The 18,658-nt window shown below is 44.6% G+C and overlaps 1 protein-coding gene across 4 annotated transcripts in view; it reads right to left on the bottom strand.

Annotated features, from left to right (window-relative positions):
• ANO10 (anoctamin 10) overlaps positions 1 to 18,658 on the bottom strand; it is a 90,793-nt gene that overhangs the window by 23,479 nt on the left and 48,656 nt on the right. For 2 of the 4 annotated variants that reach the window (XM_059664375.1, XM_059664376.1), the window contains exon 11: positions 7,272 to 7,388. The exons of 1 other annotated variant lie outside the window; for it this stretch is intronic. In XM_059664375.1, the coding sequence (XP_059520358.1) occupies positions 7,272 to 7,388 (117 nt within the window). Of the gene's footprint in view, positions 1 to 5,842; positions 6,173 to 7,271; positions 7,389 to 18,658 lie in introns of those variants that run through there. One more of the 4 variants, XM_059664374.1, reaches the window with a different exon arrangement.

Raw genomic sequence — 18,658 nt, 5'->3', positions numbered from 1 at the left:
TACTAGTAATTAAAAACAAAAGTTAAAAATAAAGCCTGTGGTTTCCTGACACGGTCCCTGAATCCCAAGTTAACACTCAGAAGATAATTTCAAAGTCAAAGGGCTAGAATTTAGTAATAGAAAAGGGCACAAAAGAATGAGGCTTTCACCTAGTAATGTTCACTTAATTACTGACTCATTCATTTAACAAATGTAAATTCTGTGTCAAGAGTAAGCCTGCCCCTAGGAAGCTTCTAGTCTGATAGTCACAGACAAATATCTTTGACCCTGATGAAATCAGCAATATAGTCTTAATATCCTAGAACAGCGGTTCTCAACCTGTGGGTCGCAGCTCCTTTGGGGGTCAAACGACCCTTTCACAGGGGTCGCCTAAGACCATCAGAAAACACATATATAATTACATATTGTTTTTGTGATTAATCACTATGCTTTAATTATGTTCAATTTGTAACAATGAAAATACATCCTGCATATCAGATATTTACATTACGATTCATAACAGTAACAAAATTACAGTTACGAAGTAGCAACGAAAATAATTTTATGGTTGGGGTCACCACAACATGAGCAACTGTATTAAAGGGTCGAGGCATTAGGAAGGTTGAGAACCACTGTCCTAGAACATCTGGTAAAAATAACAGGCATTTGCCTGGAAAAGGAAGACCTACTCTCACACCTGTTGCCCTCAGACAATGGAATTATTAATCTGGAACAGAATCTGAGATCTGGACTCTTAGAACTTTATTATTATTATTATTATTATTATTATTATTATTATTTTAAATATATATTTTATTTTATTTTTTTTACAGAGAGGAAGGGAGAGGGATAGAGAGTTAGAAACATCGATGAGAGAGAAACATCGATCAGCTGCCTCCTGCAACCAAGGTGTGCCGCGCCAGCACAGCCAAGGGTGATCCTGTGTGGGGTGATGAAAGGATTAAGGAAAGACAGACAAGGAATGAAAGATGGGTCTCGGTGGGACGCTGCTCCCTGATGAGGATACGGTGCCAGCGCCCACAAGCTGTGTCTTTAATTTATAGCAGATGCTACGAGGCAAAGTAAGGGCGTGATCAAGATGTTTACAGCATTCTCAACCCTACTCAACTACATGCACCTGAACTCTATCACACAGGCACGTGGGGCCACGTTTTCGGACCACAGGTTCAAGCTTACAGCTATAGCTGTTGGCTGTATTTGTGCTGGGAAGGCTCTGCCCTCCAGCTGGGACTTGCACGTGGCCACGAGAGGACTGTGCCCTCTCATTAGTCCAAGGCTTGAACCTGTCCAAAACACTGTAGCCGCGCCCCATACCAAGGTACATGCCCTTGACCGGAATCGAACCTGGGACCCTTCAGTCCGCAGGCCAACGCTCTATCCACTGAGCCAAACCGGTCAGGGCAGGACTCTTAGTACTTTTAACATCTTACCAGAATATATCTTTTCTTTTTCAATCTACAGTTTTAAGCATTCTGAAATCTCTAGGACTTATTAGAGCGAGTGTTTTCTTTACAGACACAGACACATTTTAATGACATCTGCGAACTGGCTGAAGCTCAGGTGTCTCCTCTCCCGCACAGCCCGCTGGGCCCGTCTGTGGGGAGTGGACCTGGGCCGCCAGCCCTCTGCCAACACCGCTCCTGACCCACATCCATAGGAGACCGGGGAGACGCTAACTTTTATCCTGCTTCATGGCCCCTTCAGTAACTCCTATAAGTAAAAACAAATCTGATTTGGCCGTGTTTCTTCCATCGGGGAGAATGATTAAGATACACACAGTTTCCATTTTTCTTAGAGAACCAGGGGAATAAGATAAGTAGCGATTTATATAGAAATTCACTAGTGAAGAATTTCACAGAGGTGGAATTGTGATTCCTCATCTAATCTGGTCTTATGGTACCATTTTATCCCAGAATTCCTTCCTGGTTTACCCAGTGAAGCAGGGTGCCCAAGTATGAGGTGGTCCTCCCCCTCCATCACCGTCACTATCACCGTCACCGTCACTATCACTGTCACCGTCCTCATCTCCTCTCCTGCCCCCGCCACCCCCTGCTTCCCACGGCGTCCTAGTCACACTGTTTCCCTTCAGCCTTACCCACCTTACATGTGGACATCATTTTCCTTGGTTCATTTCAGTGTTGGGGAAACGATGGCACAGAAAGGTCAAGTCGCTCACCCTGAAGCTGCACAGGGTGGTGAGACAAACCACCTGACACAGGAAGAGGTGACAGACCAGCTCAGAGGGCCACCTGGCTCCCGAAACACCAAACTTGGTTTACCGTTCCCTCGAGGGCCTGGGAAACGGACCACCTCCTCCCCCAGGACTGAGGCTCCGCGCCGCCTGCCCCCGGGTTTCTCAGAAGCCGGTCTTTCCCTGGATGCAGCAGGTCATCCTAAAGACATGCTGACAGACCAACATGTGATACATGTTCAACCGTCAAATACTTCACACCCTCATTCTACGTGTGAAACTTTCAACTTTCCACTAAAAACGCTTATTTGTCTACATAACTCAGAGCACAAACGCAGGGAGAGAAAGGTTCAGGGGCTCTGGGAGCTGCTGGAGTTGGCTTAAATACGCTGAACCTAGAGCACAAAAGCATTACCTCATGCAGGCTGGCCCGTGGCCTGCCCTGTCCAGGGTCCCACGTCTGACCTGAGGTCACTGAGGCTATAATTAGCATGTGGTGTCCTCCGAAAGCCCTTATCTTGTTCTTTCAACTGATTTCCTAGGCTGTTATCGTCCTCAAAGGCTCCATTTGGGCCCAGCTCTGCTTCTGTGGGTGTGGCTCCCTCCCGGGAGGGCTGGCTGCCCAGAGGCCGGTTCTGTGGTGACTGAACCCAGGATGCTCCAGGCCATCCCATGCCGTGACTCCTTTCTATTTTTAATCGAATCTTAAAATTACTGAGCTTTAGATTCCACATATAAGGCCTGGGTGGGGCGGGAACCAGGTGGAGGGGGCAATGGAGGAAAAAAAGGGGGGACATTTGTAATCTCTCAACAATAAAGATTAAAAATTTTTTTAAAAAAATTACTGAGCAGCCCTAACCGGTTTGGCTCAGTGGATAGAGCGTCAGCCTGCGGATTGAAGGGTCCCAGGTTCGATTCCAGTCAAGGGCATGTACCTTGGTTGCGGGCACATCCCCAGTAGGGAGTGTGCAGGAGGCAGCTGATCGATGTTTCTCTCTCATCGATGTTTCTAACTCTCTATCCCTCTCCCTTCCTCTCTGTAAAAAATCAATAAAATAGATTTAAAAAAATTACTGAGCATTGAATAAATCAATTTGAAAAGAAATAAAAGGGCATCCCCAGGATGCTATTTACTGTCTAGGATTCTTTGTAAAGGTCTCACCAGCTGAAACCCGATCACTTGAAAATGCCCTTTGCAAAGCAAACAGTTCTATTTAGCCCAGTCTGCCTCCCGCCTTAAGTATACCTACTTTGCCTATACATTCAGAAATGCCGCACTTTCCTATCTGACAATGAAAGATAACTGCTTTCAGTACCTCTCCTCCTTCAGCCCTGCACTCACCACACCCCACCATCCCGAGCTGAGGAGTAACTGGGACCCACAGAGCGCTTCTACAGGGGGGCTCCCGTCCTGCCCTAGAACCACACGGGTGCTGGGTGTAGACAGGTAAGCCAGAGCCTTCCCACAGACCATGGAGTCCAGCCTTTAGTTAACAAAACAAAAACCGAGCTGCAAAGAGGCTCCCAGCCTGGTTCCCAGGGCTGAACTTGGCCCAGGACTCACTTGTTCTCGGCACTCACCTGACCACGCCTGGGTCTATCTTTGCTGGGGGCTGGGGACTGGGGGCTGGGGGTTGGGGTGGGGACATGGAACAATAGGAAGAGTTTTATAAATGTAGGTGCCTGCCCCACTCAGATCTAGGGAATCAGGAACTTCAGAGTGTGGGGCCTAGGCACACGTATTTTTCAAAAGTTCTACATTCAGGTTGCACAGCCCAATTTAAGAACTCTGATGACTTAAATTTCTCAATTGCATTTTGTCCATAAAATGGAAAGAGAGTTGAAAAGTAGCCATTCAAATATAAACTAAATACAATATAATAACTAATCACACGTAATCATTTCTATGGACAAGCTTGCTGTCAATTTCTGGCCACTGACTAGAGAGTGTGGAGACAGGCTGGGCATTAAGGAGATTTATTCTTAAGCATGCTTTCAACAACTCCGTTTTCGATTGGGGGCCCACCAACTGACCGGAGGACGGGGCGGACGCTCTCCCGGCCTCGGATACATGGGGAAAGCCCAGTGGGTCGAAGCTCTGCCTGTTTACAAAGCAGTCTGTTAAATGTCAGATTAAAGAAAAATAAGAAAAATTCTATATCCTGGAAATGTCAATAGTTCAGCAAGTACACTGAAGCCACGCCAGTTAATTTGAGTTTCTGAAAAGCACAAAGCAGGTGACCTTCACACTTCGGACCGTCTGGCCTTTTGGGGACCTCTGGGCCGTGGCAAGATGATGACAGCAGCGTGAACGCGGGCCCCCGCGGCAGTGCGGAGCATGCACAGCATGAACACGGGCCAGCACGGAGAGAGGGGAGGGGGCAGCTGGGACAGATCTCAGCCCAGCTTCTACCCTGGATCTTGTCTTCTCAGGTTGTCACTTTAACAAGGAAGCAGTGGAGGGAGGACACCTCTCCCTGGTTTGCAGACAAGGTCCTGGAAGCCCTGACACCTGCCCACTTGATGGAGCGGAGACATGAGCTGCACACGCTCTGATTTAAAGTCACCTCTAGTGCAAGGTGGGAACGTCCTGTCTGAAGGCGTTTGATAAATGCACCGAGTCAAAGCCTTTCACACAGCTCTGTCCCTCCAGGGCCCTCACAGCAAAATCAGCACCAGAACCATGTGTTGTCAGAAGGTGATCTTAATCAGAGAATCACAGCTATGTCCATGGGAGAAAAAGGCCCAGAGAGACTTACAACCTTTTAGATATTTTTCTTCTTTTAAAATAATAGGAGATAGAATTTTGGTTAGATGAGTGTCAATAAATTGTGCCTCTGAATTAGGGCTTTGCTGCATGGTCAGGCAGGGTGTGTCTGAAGAGGTGGGACTCTAGGAGATGAGGGGACTAGAGAGATCATTTAGCCAGATTCTTAATAAACTCTAATATCCGTGAGTCCCCTGAGAGCAAACAAAACAGCTCTGTAGCAGGACTTTCAGGTAAATGTAGTTAGTACCATGAGACATGTTATTAATATCCAACATCAATAGAGACCCTCTGCTTTCAGACAAACACATGAGCACGTGACCTCCTGGTGAGAGGAGAGCTTTCCTAACACAGAGCCAGACTGGCCTTGACCTGGGCGAAGGTGTGTGTGTGCCGGCCCCAAGCTGCCTGCCCGTCTGTGACATCTCACTAGGAATGTAGTCAACGGACAGTGACGATGCTTATAGTTTTAAATTGTTTTGCTTACGTACCCCCTAAATCTTTTGGATGCTACCTGCCTTTCCACACAATTTTAAGTTGACATCTAATATTTTCATCAATAATGAAATATTTGCAAAAATGTAACTTCTAGCATACTGCAAATAATGACACTTATAAAATTGTAGATCACTCTATTAAAGATACCCAAGTCTAATAAGTACTGTACTAACGTGATATCCACCATCACACATTTAAAAATACACAAATGTTATTAATCAATAGTTAAAATTTTATGTCTTGCCTTTTTCCCTCTGAAGTCACATTCTTCCCACTTCTCCCAAAGAAATGTATCCTTCCAAAATATATTTGCTTGCTTGAAATTACAATATGCTCATAAATGAAAATGTCCTGTACTGTAAGTATTTAAAATTTTCTTCTGCACTGACTGGTCATTACAATTATACTGATGCATAAATGATTAAAATTATATAAATAATACATTTTAATAAACAATTATTGGACATACGTTTCTGGATGAAGTTTAAAAATGCATCTCGTAAGGAGATGATTCGGTTTGGTGGGCGGGAGGTTGGGGGGCTGCGCCACCTCGGTTTTGAAAGGCTCTCTGTCCCCTGGGAGATTCTCATCCTGGGGGCAAGGCACACGATAGGGTCAAGATGGTTCCTTCTGCAAAGTGGGCGGAAGACAACTGTGGAAGCAGAGATGGACGGACAGCGGGAGGAGCCAGGACTCATGGGCATCCTGGGGCAATGCTGTCTCAGGAAGGAGGACGGTGTAAGCTGAGGGTCTGAGCATCGAGGCCCCTGCAGCTGTCTGTGCCCACAGGCTCCTCGCAAAGACGAAGGAGCGTCCCTGTGTGGCGGGGCGGCTCTGCCCACCCCTCCCGTTCATCGACTCCTCTGCCCCTCGCCCGTGCGGTCTCAGCCTCGCCTTAAGTGAGAGCTGAGCAAATGCTTTGAATTCTGAACGGGGCGCCAGGTTAGCAGCCTGCGGGCCTGTCCTTGTCTCGGTCTCACTCACTCAGCCTTCCAGAGGTTTCCTGAGGAATTTACAAGCAAGTCCCACCTGCCTCCTGTGGCATCTTGGTTTCCCCACTTGATTCATGGCCTCAAGCTTGATGTCTAAAATACATATTATGGGAAAATAAATTTCACTCTAAAGATTTCATCTGATGTTTATTTTTTTCTTAAAAAAAAACATATGCATGTTTGTAAAAAGAAGGACAGAGGAGGAAGTATGTGAATGGGAGTGAGTCTGAAAATGGCATTAGGGAAGTGAAGGAATTATTCAAACCCTCACCATGAGGGAGAACTGGTAAGTTCCAGCATGGTATATTCATTCTCTCTCTCTCTCTCTCTCTCTCTCTCTCTCTCTCTCTCTCTCTCTCTCATTTCTTTGGTCTCTAGTAGAATGTGGAAGTCATGGGAAGAGGTTTCTACTTTTTGACATTTTTTGCTGTTTCTGCCCACACTTCCTTGTTCTCCCTCACTCCGCAAGATACTCAGGATTCTATTTACTCACTTCGTCCTGCTTCATGTTCCCGTAGAAGCAGACTCAGAAACAAGCACCCCAGGTGCTTCTGGGAAACCTCTGCTCTTTGTTGAATGCCAGCCCTATTCTTCATTTAACATTACTTATTTTTGTTTTGCTTAGTTTATTTCGTTCGTTAACCTGCTTGTCACTCACGTTACCAGGAGGTGGGTTTTGCGATGCCCTCCTGAACGGGAGACTTCTGTGTTTATTAAACTGGTCAGGTCGAGGCCGGAGGACATGCTGAGAGCCAGCGCTCCGAACTGCGTCTCCTGGCCTTTGCCAGAGAAAAACGTTTATTTTCAGGACAGCTGCCCTTACCTGCTGCTTCAGTGCCTCCAAAGACTCAAATTCCAATCTGGCCAGTTTCAGCTGGATGTGCTGTGGTTTATCATGGATGGCAAAGGCAAGTATAAACTTCAAAGCCAGGAGAGCGTGCTGAAAACAAGAAAGAGTACACGTTGACGTGCCACAGTCGACCGCAGGGGCAAGGAAACAGATGAGGAGCTGAGCAGTCTGCAATCCTGCGCATTAATCTTGGGCCGTTTCTAATTACTGGCCTGCAATGCATCAAAGATCAACCAGGCCCCTGAGTTACAGTTAGTCCACCCACTGGCCCATTCCATCATTACCGACTGCTTTGCTCTGTCCTTTTAAAATCAGTTATTCCCTTACATTGATGCCATCGGCTGCCCTCACCGCTTTATAGGAAAAAACAAAGATTATTCTGGACAGTCTTCCACACCATGCTTTTCTCTCTCTGGGTCTTCACGGCCAACGCACCTCAGCATCCGACATTCGCATCACTTTGTTCTTTACCCAGCAACACCCTCCTTGTGCTGTGCCTCAGGCCGAGCGACATGACGTGCACGTGTCTGACAGAGCAGGTGCCCCGGATCCTCTGCACCCCCCAGAGGGCCTGTGTAGTTTCTTTCATGAAATAATAACCAATAAATATTGATGAAGTGCCTGGTAGTGATGCACTACATTACACTGCTGGCTCCAAATACTGCCGGGCAGGTACACAGACATGCAGAGAGCGTCCTTTACACTGCGCAGAGCGTGTCCGGTATAACACGGGAAACCTACAGGGTGGCTGTGTGATATCCCTTCGACCTCAACATCGTAAAGAGGTTCTCTGTGACAACGATGGGAGGTTTATAACTCTGCTTCTCATGCTCCGGGACAGAAATAAGCCACCAGGACTGCTTCCAATGGTAAGCCTGTTAGATGCACAACCTCAACTCCCAGATGGGTCTCCAATTCTAACAGCATTTTGTGACCCAGGATCCACACCCACAGAAATCTGAACGATCAAGAAATAAAGTTGCCTCTTTGATGATAGCATGAGTCATTTAATATGAAAGGCTGTAAAATAATTTTAAAGGTAAAAAATAAAAGACATTCAGAAACATCAGTGAAGGAGATGAGACAGCCTCTAAGAAATGTTGCATTGAATTACTAACAACAACAACAAAACGACAGCTGAAAAATTAAACGAATGTTTTACTGTCATAGTTTCAAAAGGAGGATGAAGGATAAATAACATGTGGCTATCTCCATTATTTCATTCCACTAGAATCCTGGGATATCACTGCATTTAACCTCTGCAGTGGAGATAAACAAAAGACATCTTCCGTATTGTTGAGAAACTGCGTGTCCTAAGTTGTCAAAGCCCCATCATGACTCAGGCACTGGCCTCCTTGCTCTCTCCTAACAAATCTGACCCTGTTTTCTCTTCCTTGGACTCTCGGTGGGGATTAGTGAGAAGAAAGAACCGCTGTGGGCTTCCCTCGGCCGTAGGTGCTTGTAACATGTGCCAGCTGGTCACAGTGGGTTTCTTTGGATGGTGGTGCTACGGGTGATCTCTTTATCTATAGCATGTAGTGGACATGTGTGGCTTTTCATGGGGAAAAACACGTTTGTGAAAAAGAACACAGGGAACCCCCACTTCACCAATGAGTGACACCAGCCCTGTCGGGCTCCTAACCCGCCCACCTGGTCACAACTATCCCTGTGCCCAGTGCAGACCCAAACCAGACACCTGGGGACTCAGAGTCGGGCAATCATTTTTCATGCACTCATTCTGCAAATGCCTGGGGGGGGGGGGGTGTACACAGGGCACGTTGCTCAGATGTGGCCTTTGTCCACCACATCCTTACCTCCCAAATCTTCTGCCACCACGATGCCCTCCCCCGCACCCTGATTCGGCTACACACCCAGAAGTTCCACCAATCTTACAGGTTTGTTTGGTTTAAACACATCGTTTTAAAAAAAAGTGAGCACACCCCTGGGAGGACTGAGAAGCATCCCCGTTCACAGACACCTGTTCATTAATGTATGAGCTGGTGCTAGTAAACTCTTTCTCTCTGCCCTGCCCCGACCCTGACAACCTCGGATGCTTGGGAATGAATGGGGTGGGGAGGACACCATTGCAGTTTGGGGTGAAAAGAGGCAGAAATGAGCCAACACTATCTCCGTGGTCAGGAAAGGATATTTTAAGACACCCACCAAGTTTCAAAAGTTTAATTTTTAAAATCTTGTTTATATTTTCCATACAGCAAGTATGTTTTAAGGCTAAAAAACTATGCTAACTGAAGTGAGAGAAAAATGATAAAAAGCATTTCAGCTTGTTTTCATAAATAAAAGAAAACCTAAGATGAAATACGAATCTGCGCAGATTTGCAGAAAAACATACTCAAAATGAATAGTTGATGGGCTTTTCATAGTCTGTCTATGAAAAGAGAAGACAATTTCTGGGCCACGACTGTGATTCTTCACCAACAATCTTCTTTTAAAGTAAAACTCACATAATTATATCCTAAACAAAGTAAGGGAGAGAAAAAACATTTGCAGGGGGGAGGGGGGAGGATGGGCAGAATTTTATCTTTTTTTACTTTTTTGTTAATCCTCACCTGAGGATATTTTTCCATTGATTTTTAGAGAGAGTGGAAGGGAGTGGGAGAGACACAGAGAGAGAAACATCGATATGAGAGAGACAAATCAATTGGTTGCCTCCCGCATGTGCCCCAACCAGGGCCAGGGATCGAGCCTGCAACTGAGGTACGTGCCCTTGACCTGTATCAAACCTGGGACCCTTCAGTTCTCGGGCCAACGCTCTATCCACTGAGCCAAACCGGCTAGGGCAAATGGGCAGAATTTAAAAACTAATACATACAAAGAAGTTGGCAGTCCAAACAATGTGCTTCAAGTAATGATTACAGGGTGCCTTCCTTAGGGGAGGAAAGAAGAGGAGATTAGCACTCAGCAGTGGAACCCTTCCAGCGCCAGCGGTAGGTCCCACCTACTCTGCCAGCAGCACGTACTGCACCTTTGGTCACTGCAGGGCTGTCAGCCCTCGGGAGCTTGTGCCAGGTGCACAGAGAGTGAGCAGGACCATTTTATTTTACAAAAACTAGAAAACTCACGACGTGACCGACAGTAGCAGCTGTGTTTATAGCAGTGTGTCCCCAACCCTCTCTTCTGAAATAGAAAATGCAAATTAGAGTTGAATTCTTGAAATTCTGGAAAGCTAATCTGATTTCTACAGTGGCACCTCTTTCCATTCAGAGCCAGCCACCACTGAATAAAAGAAATTCCATCCGAAAAACATCCTTTGATGATTACCAGACGAATTACACGCCAAATGCCAATCCATAAATGGTTAATGGAGTCAAGATTGAAAAAAATATGTGCAATTAGGCTCTCAAGGAAAAAAAAAAACCTCAGAAATTTTCATTTTAAGATGGTAGCATGCACAGCTACTTCTTCCACCTCCCCAGGGTCCCCTGAAATGACAGAAGTATATGCTCTTAAAAAAAAAAAAAGAGAGAGAGAGACTGTAAAACAAGAGAATTTGCCACAACTTCTGATGGAGCAGAAAGTACAGCTCGTCTCCTGAGACAAAGGAAGGACCTCCCTAAGGAGCCTCAGAGAGGGGCCAATGTCATGTGCAACCCCACAAAGGAAAGTGGGCCAGGGAGTCCGCACCAAAGAGAGTGCATCAGAGGACTGTCTTCAGGAAAGCTGGGGCCACAGGGAGCCCCTTCTCATGGTGCCTGGTAAGACAAGTAACTGCAGGCTCTACCCTCGCTCACGCTAAAGCCAGGGCGTGTCCTTTAAGGAAAGCATGTGATCTTTGGGGAGAAGGCCTTGTGTAGGGTTGTAGTCCCAAGAGAGAAGCTGAGCCCAAGGTGAGCACAGAGTGAACCCTAATGTAAACTGTGGCCTTAGTTACTAACAGATCAATATTGGTTTATCAACTATGACCAATGTACCATACTAACAAAAGATGTTAATAGTAGGGGAAACTGGGGGAACTGGGGGTATTTGGTGACTCTGTACTTTCAATATAATTTTTCTGTAAAACGAAAAATGCTCTAAAGTATTAATTTAAAAATGTACATTGTACATCAAGATAACAAGGTCTGTAGCAGTACATATTTAAACAGACATATCCTGATTGCAAAATATTTTTTCAGGAAAGTATTTTTGGAAGGTGATATAATGACTTCCTCTCTTACATAACACGGCTGTGGTGGCCCAGAAAACACTCTCCCCCAGCTGGAAACCTATTTAAATAACATCAAACATTCAATCCCAGGTTTAACTCACAGTAAAAGTGCATCCAATTACAAAAGAAATATTAAGAAATTGAGTACAAATAAAACTCTTTTTTTTAATTACTTACCATAAGATGTCCCATTTTGGGATACAAAGTCTCAAATTTTCAAAATTCTATGCATAGGAAACAGAATATTCCTTGCAAGTCTACATTTTCTACTCTTGACCTGAAATCTCACTGTATCCCTCCACTGCAGACAGAGGATGGCTCTTAGGGTATACACCAGGGGTGTTAAAACTCTACTCTGTAACCAGTTGTACTAATAAAGTTTCTGTATTTGGTGCATTCCCATGGATACTCCCACATTTCCCTAGGTATAAAAGTTTTTTTAAATAAAGTTTTAAAGAACTACTGGGGGGGGGAGGGCGGGGGGGGGGGGGAGACAGATCCACTACTATTATCCTTCAGTTTACCTTATTAAGAAAGTAGCTGAGAACAACTGATGGTTTTTTTTTTAAAATATATTTTTATTGAGAAAGGGAGAGGGAGAGAGAGAAACATCAATGATGAGAGAGAAACATCAATATGAGAGAGAATCATCAATGGTGAGAGAGAAACATCAATGATGAGAGAGAATCATCAATGGTGAGAGAGAAACATCAATGATGAGAGAGAATCATCAATGGTGAGAGAGAAACATCAATGATGAGAGAGAATCATCAATGGTGAGAGAGAAACATCAATGATGAGAGAGAATCATCAATGATGACAGAGAATCATCGGTCAGCCTCCAGTACGCCCCCTACAGGGGATTGAGCCTGCAACTGAGGCATCTGCTCTGACTGGGAATCAAACCATGACCTCCTGGTTCATAGATCGATGCTCAACCACTCCGAGCCATGGCGGCGGAGCCTGATGGTTATTTTTTTAAGTGTCAAGTCAATATATAATCACATAAAAGCCACTTGTGAATCAAATGGAACAATCACAGTGTAGATCCAATCCAAGGTTCAAATGCTCCCTGAGACCCTGGGCCACTGTCCTTGTGGTGAGCTCAGAATGGGAGGGAATGGCCTGATGGTAAATTGCTCCTCGTCTTAAATACCCTTATGTCTCCCTTGCTGTCAGAGGGCTTGGCATGTGATCATGTGTAGTAGCACATGGGAAGGTGGGTGACATGTCTTCCTGTTTGGACCAAGTATAATCTTAACACAGAAGGTGCGAATTACTGGTTTTGAGCAGAAAAGGGAGAAGGATGACTGACACTGGGACGGAACCCTTTGACTCGGCAGGTGACAGCTAACCAGCCCAGCACGGGCACACATGGTGGGTGAGGGTGGGAAAGTCTTGAAGCGATTTCCCAGCCGCCAGTCCCCGGGGAAAGCAGTTCCTACTTTTTAAATTAACTCTTGAATACACTGCTTACCGTGTGCCAGACCCTCCTCCACGTGCTTCCCGTATATTTACTCACTTACTGTTCACAGCAAGAAGCTACATTCCCACTTGGCAGGTGAGGAAACTGAGGTTCGGTGCCTGCCTCTTGGTGGCTCTATCTGCTCTGATGGCTTGTGCCTACGATAACATAGGTGGCCTTCTAGGTGGAGAGAAGTTTTCAGGCACAAGTACGTAGTTAATGTCATAAATGCTTAGCTTTCACCCCAGTGTAGTGTTCTCGCTTGATATAATTTTTTTTTCTCATTTTAAACAATATGGAATATTCACACCATGCATATGTTGTAGATAATTCAAAAATAAACTGACCATGACCCAACATTTGGCAAAAGCTTGAGAAATCAAGTAGTTGAAAAAGTTTAGTCGGTGATTAGACTTCCACATTCTATCCTTATTTTAAGGTTAAAGCATCAGAAAGCAAAGCCAAGCCCCCGCAGAAGCGCGTCTACACGCTAGGGCCCTTTAGAAATGACACTGAACCATCTGAACGGCATATTCTGCACATTTCCGGAAACTGTTCTTGAGGAGACTGGTCATTATGCAAACCAAGGTTCCCATTCAAGGAATTACATAATAAAGTCAACTTTGAGTTTAATTAAAAAAATGTGTTTCTAAAGAAGAATGTTTATGCTTTATTTTGTTTCATAACAAAAAGATGTATTACCTTTCCCCTTTTACTTCAGATGAAGGGAGAACGAAAGGCAAGACTGAAGGCCCAAGGGTATTGAATTTCTCACCTTGTGTGGGTGGGTAAGAACATACTGTCCCTGCTAGTCCAGATAGAATCTAAAAGTTTCTTAGCCTCATTTCTGTTCACAGTTTTACATTTGTAGTTACTTCCATCTTCAAGTAGGTGGAGGCAGAAACAAAACATAAACATTAGACTTGGATGTAACAATTCAGAATTTGGCCGATCTAAAATTAAACAATGTAGTAAAGATGACAAATGCACAGAACTCAGTGATAAAAACAGAACTAGACAAGTAAGGACCCTCAGGGAAATGTGATTGGTACATCGCCCTGAAGAGAGCTTTAAAGAGAAGAGGAAGTTTTAAAAAGCTGCAGGCATTTCTAAATAAGTATTAGACTGAGCAGGAGAAAAGTTAATTACCAAATGGTTAAAATCAAAATGTAATACTGGGATTTGAGGCACTTCTGGAATAAACAGATGAGCTTATTTCTGCTCCCCTCTCCTCCCAAACCTCACTAAAATGAAAGCCCTCCGTGCCCAGAACCAGTGAACCCGACCTCGGACGGGCTCCTGTGGCCCCTCTCTCCTCGCCAGCAGAGCCAGCCCCCACCCACCCTGCAATGGAAATGCCATTACACTGAAAGGGGAATTCGGAGGAGACAGACAAGGCAAGGACCCAAAGAAAACTTGAGAGAAATGACAGTGCCTTCAGGAAGCAAAGTGCAGAAGACTATTTTTAAAGGGGGTGAGATCATTCGGAGGACAAAGAGCTCTTGGACACTAACCATATGACAACAGAAATAAATCCAACAGAAGAATTAGAAAATACAGTTTAGTCTCAAAACAGACTAAAACAATCAAAACAAAAAAAGGAGACAGAAAATGGGGGGGGGGGGAATACACAAGAAATGATAAATCCAGATAACGCAATGGAGGCCCAGGAATAGAGGAGATAAAAGATGGAGAAAGATACTTTTCAAAGAAATAATTCAAGAAATGTCACAGAACCGAAGAACAGGAGTTTGCATGTGTCAAGCTCAATTGATGGGAAAGAAAAAAGAAGCCCAACCCACCGAGACATAGCACCATGAAATTTCAAAACAACGTGGATAAACTTGAAAGCATCTAAGAGACTAGCAGATCGCGGGTGGAAGACAGGCTGAGCCCAGCGTCAGCCTCCCACCATCGCCGACGGCAACAGCGCAGAGCCTTCCAAATCTGGAGGGAAGCTGGCCATGGGGAAGTTTTCAGACACACAGGATCCTAAAATTTCTCTGCCATGGACCAGCCAGCACGGACGGGATTAGGAAGGGTGTTGGAGCAAAGCGAAGTCCATTCTCAGGAAGTTAGAGTGCGGGGGAGAGTCTCACAGCATATTTAGAGAGTGAGCTGCCAAGATCGGGACCGGACACCACGATTCCCGGAGTAACCTCTCCCAGGAAGACAACAGGAGGGAACACAAATAAGCTACCTGATGTGTTTAAGGGCACCGAGTTTAGGAAAGAATCCATCATAGGTACGCAGAAAACCAAGCAGATTAAATATGGGGCAATGATCAGCTCAACTATGTTTAAGGAAATATAATCACGGCACACTATATGCTTACCTGAAAGTAACAGTTACGTAGTAATGTAATCGTTCAATATTAATTTAGCCAAAAACTGCGATGTAAAGCTACATGGGTAGGATGGAGAAACAGAAGTTATGTGGTGAGTGTAAATACATTCATATTATTTAGTAGGGGAGTCAGTAAAACTGAACATGTTTTTTAGAAATGTAGATGTAACTAGAAGGGCTAAACTATTGAGTCACTGACACTAAGAAATGAGAAGAAAGCAGTGACCTGTAATTTTGTTATTACTGTGCTCTTAAAGAAATATTTGACCTTTCAGATTACAAATATGTATTACTTTCATAAACCTAAATGTGATTATCAAAGGAATCTCAATATGCTTGGTCAACCGTAAGCAGAAAATGTTGTAAAATCCAGTTTTTAAATTTGGCAAGGACTCGGACACATGTCATCTGTGCCTCTAGAGAACCATGGGCTCTCAGGGTTGGCAGCCCCTGAACGGTCATCTAGTCCATGCCACTGCTCCCCAGTGTGCAACCAGCTACTTCATGGACCACTCTGCCCAGGAACGGCTCCCAGTACACCCAGGCCCTCATCTACAACGCAGGACGCCACACCAGATGGACGTGCTAACCCTCACCGGCCCCTGAGGCCTCTTTTCTGAGTTCCCATGGATCTCCAAAGGGGCTCTCAATGCTCCCCAGGCTGTGTGACCAAAGCAGAGACCAACAACAGCTCCCAAGTTCACAGCTCCCGGCTCCAGGAGCAGCCAGACCAGGACGAGCGCCCCCTGGGGACAGTTCCAATCCCTCCAAGGAAAAGTGGCCTGGTGGCGCCTAGGCTGGGGGCTCACTGCTCATCGTGGGGCAGGGGTGGGGCGCACTTTCACCAGAAGCCACGGCTGTTTCCACCAGGAGCCACAGCTGCACCCACTGCCGTCAGGGACGGAGGCTGGTTTCCCGGAGAAATGAGTAATGGGCAGGCAATTCAATACATAGGACATGGATGTTGAAGAAAGAGACTGCTATTGAATTTGTCTCTTCAGAGATTCAATTTTTGGTCATGTTTCAGAATTATTTAATTATATCTTCTCTTAGGAGCAAACGATTTCATGCTCTGAGCTTGCTGTGGTCTGGGCACTGATGAGCGATCAGCACCCAATGCCACACGGCAGAAATCCAACAAGGTCGTTCCTTCAAAAAAAAACCTTCACCCTCTTCTGTGTGTTCATTTGTTGTGAAAAGAATGATCTCTTAAGTGACTCCATCCCAGTGAAAAAGATCTGCTTCCAGGCCCTGGGCCCTTTTCCCAATGAGTTTAGCGATCAGATATTTTTATAGCGTCGGGGATCTTGTGATATTTCCTTCAGATGCCCTGTTTCATTGCTCTCATTTGCATTGCAAAATGACATTGCATCCGAGGGGCCTCACTTCTGCAGCGAGGTTCCCGCAGTGTCGAGATTCCCACAGAGTCGTTCCTGCTGCTGCACCCTGGACAGCACTCAGCGCTCGCCCTGGCTCCTAACCATGAGACACGAAGGAGTACGTCAGTCACTCAGCACCTCACACTGCTCAGATGATTCCTAAGCCAATATTATCCTTGATTGATTACGGAGGTGGAGGCTGTACTCTCCCGCAGTGGGCACGAACAGTCGACTAAGTATTTGGACTTTACATGTCCGCAGCTGATCGCACGGCGAGTAGGGGCCTGGTGTGAACTAAAGGAACTGATTATACACCTTTCACTGCAGACTCGAGGGGCGAAAGAGGATGCAGCAAGTTCTCACCATGTCACCGCGGAGATCATACACCATTTGCCAGGATGGACTCTTTACGAACATTCATTTCAGGTGCTTAACACGTGTTGTGATTCAATTAGCCGGTGCCGTAAGTACACGCTGGAGAAAATATTTTGTGCTAGAGGAGCATTTTGCTACAAAAAGGGGGGGGGGGTGTGATTAAATAAAGGACATGGGAAAAGTCTTTCTCTCTCTCTCTCTACGAGGACAAGGAAAAAGACAAAGTGTAGTGATGCCCACAAAATCAATGAGCTGGTGTTTTGTTCACTTAAGATTGCTAATGATCCCAGGATGTTAAAATGTGACCTGGCCGGCTCATTGGGGTACAGTGTAACATCTTTAAACCTGAGATGACTTAACAAAATTTAAAACCTGTTCTAATTATCTCATGGTCATTACTTACTGATCCTGATAAAAAATAAAAAATAAAAGACTGACTTATAATAAATCAACAGCTACCCAAATAAACATTTGCAAATACAAATCGCCTTTCATTAAAGACATTTCCTATTATATGAATCATTTGATAAGAATAACCCTATAAAGTAACCTTTGTATCAACACAGTGCTTTAAGGATTTAGACGCTTTTGAGTGTTATTTCTTCTGATCCTCGTAGCGGTTGTATTCGGCAGTTATCAACATGACTCATGGATGAGGAAAAACGGCTTGTAGCTCAGAGGTTTGCTTAATTAACGTCACCCAGCTTGCAGGGAGTTGGAGCTGGAGCCAGGCTTTTAACAACCAGCCTTGTCCTCCTTTTCCTGCTAAATGTAGGTTCCTTCCCCTTCTCACGTCTCCAACTATGGATGCAGCAGCAAAAGCCTTGGACACTATATGTACAGCACCCCCCCTCCATGGATTCCTTCCGGTTGCAAAAGCTTTCAGCTTATTACTAAAACTCTAAAACTTTTCATGTAAACACAAGCAAAAAAAAAAAAAAAGCAAAACAGCCCAAATCTTGGCAGTTTGAACGAGAGGGGAAAACAAGCATTTTAGAGGCCTCCCTTTAAAGTTTAAAGCAATAAGATATTTTAAAACCACATGATAAAGGTTAAAAGCTTTGTAGTACCCAAAACCCTTATGAACATTGGACAGCAGACATCATCAGAGAACAGATACTGTGTACTCGAACTGGTCTCGGCCATAGAAAAGAATGGAAAGCTACCCCAATTAATTCTAAGGAGCTAGAATATACTTAATACTAAAACCTGATTTTTTTTTTTTAAAAGACCAGTTTCACTATAAATATAGATGCAAAAATTCTAAATACAGTACTGGCACATAGAACCCAGTAGTGAATTAACAGAATAATATTACATGACCAAGCATTGTTTATTTCACGAATGCAGGGATTGCCCACCATTAGGAAAGCTATCAACATATTTATTATATTTATATTTTTTACAGTGAAAACATTAAAACAATATCAATAAAACATAGAGGCTAAAAAACATTTGGTAAAATTAAACTGTCATTCCTAATTAAAACAAGAAAACAAACAAACAACTCCCTAAAATAGAAGTAGAAAAAGATACTTAAATAAGATCAAGGCCATTTACTAGAATCTTACAACAAACAACTTAGGTAATGGTGAGATACTGAGGCCATTACCATTCAAGACGAACACAG

The sequence above is a fragment of the Myotis daubentonii genome, chromosome 14 (genome assembly GCF_963259705.1).
Source record: "Myotis daubentonii chromosome 14, mMyoDau2.1, whole genome shotgun sequence".
NCBI classification, from domain to species: Eukaryota; Metazoa; Chordata; class Mammalia; order Chiroptera; family Vespertilionidae; genus Myotis; species Myotis daubentonii.
This window is presented reverse-complemented; position numbering and strand designations above follow the sequence as displayed.